This window comes from Cryptosporidium hominis (genome assembly GCF_000006425.1).
Source record: "Cryptosporidium hominis TU502 chromosome 1 CHRO011080, whole genome shotgun sequence".
Taxonomy (NCBI): Eukaryota; Apicomplexa; class Conoidasida; order Eucoccidiorida; family Cryptosporidiidae; genus Cryptosporidium; species Cryptosporidium hominis.
The window spans coordinates 1-3,088 of record NW_666836.1 but is presented as its reverse complement, the minus strand read 5'-3'; the positions used below and the strand labels follow the sequence as shown (position 1 = coordinate 3,088).

The window sequence follows — 3,088 nt, the reverse complement described above, 5'->3', positions numbered from 1 at the left end:
ATAACTATAAATTACCTGAAAAAGAAAGAGAACAGAGGAAGAAGTTAGAGTACATGAATCAAATAGAACAGAAATACGGATTGAAAGACAAAAATTATTAAAAAGAAAACTTTGCTCATTGATAAAAAGGTCAAATTCGACTGTGAAAAAAAAGATGAAAAAGAAATTGAAGATCATATTAAAAAGATGAAAAATCTTGACTTTACAATTGAAAGACCTAAATTTGAAGATAATAATTTTAAAGAGATTTCAGAAAACAAAGCTCCTAATAAATTTGGAAATAACATTAAATTTGACGAAGTTTTACTTTCATCAAGTACAAACGAAAGAAATGAAAGTAGTGAGTCTGATATAGATATTACTAATATATTCGATTCTACAGCACTTGAACGTAATAAAGATAAATTAGATAATGAAGATTTTAATGTAAATCTGTGCGAACAATTTGATAAGTCAAATAAATCAAAGAAAAAAATATTTATTAGCGAAAACGTAGGCAACAGTAATAATTATTTGAATGTTGACGAATACGTTGGCGAATCAAATAATTTTAATGATCAAATAAATAAAGGAATAGGCCCTGATTCAAACCTATTTGATCCTGTAAAACAATATGAAAAATTACTAAAAAAAACTATTTCGCTTAATAAACTACAAAAATCGATTATGGAAAGCCAAAAAAATGTACTTCAAGATGAATCTTTATATGCAAATAGTAATGCTAATAGCATGAATGATTATATTTCTAAGTTAGAAGGGAAGAAACCTTCTAACCCTCTTTCATTAGTTAATAAAAAAGCTATTGAAGCTAGTCAAAAAGCTATTGAAGCTAGTAAAAAAGCTATTGAAGCTAGTAAACATTTATATGAGAGGGAAGTAAACCACTCGAGAGGAAAAATACATGATCACATACCTGCTTCGAAAAACTTTCCACAAATCGATATTTATGCACCATCCTATGACTCAGATATTGAATATGACAAATTTCACAACCCAGAAGATATCGTATTTGATTTCAAGTCATCAAACGAAAGCGATGAAGATCATAAGGAAAGAGTTCTTGAAAGTCATTATAAAAGCAACTTCCCCCATAATAATAAAAGTTGCCCTTGCTGTGACCAGCTATCAAAAAGGAGTAAGTGCCGTTGCCATTATGCGGACGCATCCGTAAATTTCAATGGAATAAGCGAAACATCTGTGAATACTGATAAATCTCTGTTCTTATATTATGAACCAGGAGCAGGTAAAAATGAATTAATTAAACCAAATGGCAGAAGTTGGGATATTTTTGTTAATGTTCCCAAGAAGTTTGCGAATGTAACAACCCTTGGATTCGAAAATGGGAAAAAACTTCAAAGTGATAAACAAGAGTTTGAGAATCCTTTTGAGAACGATGAAAATATTGAAGCCCCAGATTCGCAAATAATAAGTTCATATGAAGCTTTTTCTGACAAAGATATTTCAAATATTACATCAGAGTTTGATCAAAATTCTTTTCAAACTAAAATAAATCTTGATTCGTTACAAAGAGAAGCTATAGAAAACAATAAATTAAGTGAAAAAAAGGTGAATTATGAGAGTAACTCAAACATGGAAAATGAAAATCAAATAATTAAAAATGATATTTTGGACGACCTTATGGAGATTAAAAGACAAACTTCAAATCTGAAACATCAGTTCATATTGGATCCCAAATTGTTTAGGCCTCTCTATGAAAGTGACAACCCGGATAAATGTGATCGATCAATAAAGAAAATTGATATTGATCAAGAATTAAAAAGTGTTGAGAAATATTCTTGTTTTGAGCATAACTCAAATATAGATAGACTATCTTCATCCGCTAATAGCAATGATTTAAACTTTAATTCAAACTTCAATTATTCAGATTATCCCAATTTCAATTTAGAAAATTCATCTCAGGAAAATTCTTTTGAAGGTGTAACTCCCTACAACTCTAAGATTAATCAGCCTTATATTAATAGTTCTTCAAATAACTATTCTGATGACAAATACTTGGAAGAAATAGAAATGGACCTTAACGAACAATTGAATAATTTCTCTAAGTATACGAATACAAATTTGTTAAATACACACCTAAGCGAAAGCAATACAGACAGAAGTATTGAAATTCTCAAACACCAGGAAATTCCAATAGAAAACGTTATTCGAGAAATTGGATGCTGCCATATTAAGTATATTATGCCATTTCCAAAAGATCTAAAACCAAAGATATTTAAAGGAACTAGTAACTTTCAGTTTCCCTATTTAAGATCATTATATTAATAGGATTTCAAATAAATAAATTTAAGTAAATGTGACTAGTATTTTATGATTAAGTAATTCATTATTTAATTCAAATTGCATTTGCATGTCCACTGAATTAGTCACGTAATGTCTCCGATTAGGTTATATTTATTGATCAATAAAAAAACTGAAATAAAAGTCTAAAGATAGATTAGTTGATGAAATAACTTTTATGAATGATGCACTCTGTGTGTAGCAACAATGATGACGATAAAAGCGACATATTTTCTGGTTCAGATTCACATAAATTTGTACCACTGAATCCCAATTTCGCAAAAGAGATCAACGCCTCAATCCCAATGGGAGTATATGGTGGAATTCAAAAAAATGAAGAACCTTATTTAAACTCTATGAAAAATTCAAGCCTAATGGTTATGGAATTGATTCCTACTCAACAAATTGTCAAATGCGAGACTCATACTTTACAAAATCAGGATTTAAATTTTGCTCAGTTAAATAGGGAAGACCTCGTATACAAAGGCAATTATGATTCATATTCATTTGAAACTATAAAAAATCATTACTTTGATCGTAGGTATTTACCTAATGAATACACTGACGATCATCTGTTTTTGAAGGATTCTTTTTCTACAAAAAAACAAGGGGAAATTACAATCAAGCAACTAATTAAACAAGCATCTGGAATAATCACTGAAGAAGTTGCGAACAACTGTAGAGCAACGGGCATTGGATTAAAACAGGCTGTTTCTGGTGAAATTACTCAAGTGATGATTTATACATATTCTGAAAATAACCAGAGAATAACTTATGGCGGATATAATTA

The 3,088-nt window shown here is 29.4% G+C and overlaps 1 protein-coding gene across 1 annotated transcript; it reads left to right on the top strand.

Moving 5' to 3' along the window:
• Positions 1-186: 186 nt before the first annotated feature.
• Chro.10284 (hypothetical protein) lies at positions 187-2,283 on the top strand. The annotated part of the gene is made up of 1 exon (XM_660170.1): positions 187-2,283. The coding sequence occupies one exon, from the start codon at positions 187-189 to the stop codon at positions 2,281-2,283; it is 2,097 nt and encodes a 698-aa protein (XP_665262.1).
• The last annotated feature ends 805 nt before the right edge of the window (positions 2,284-3,088 follow it).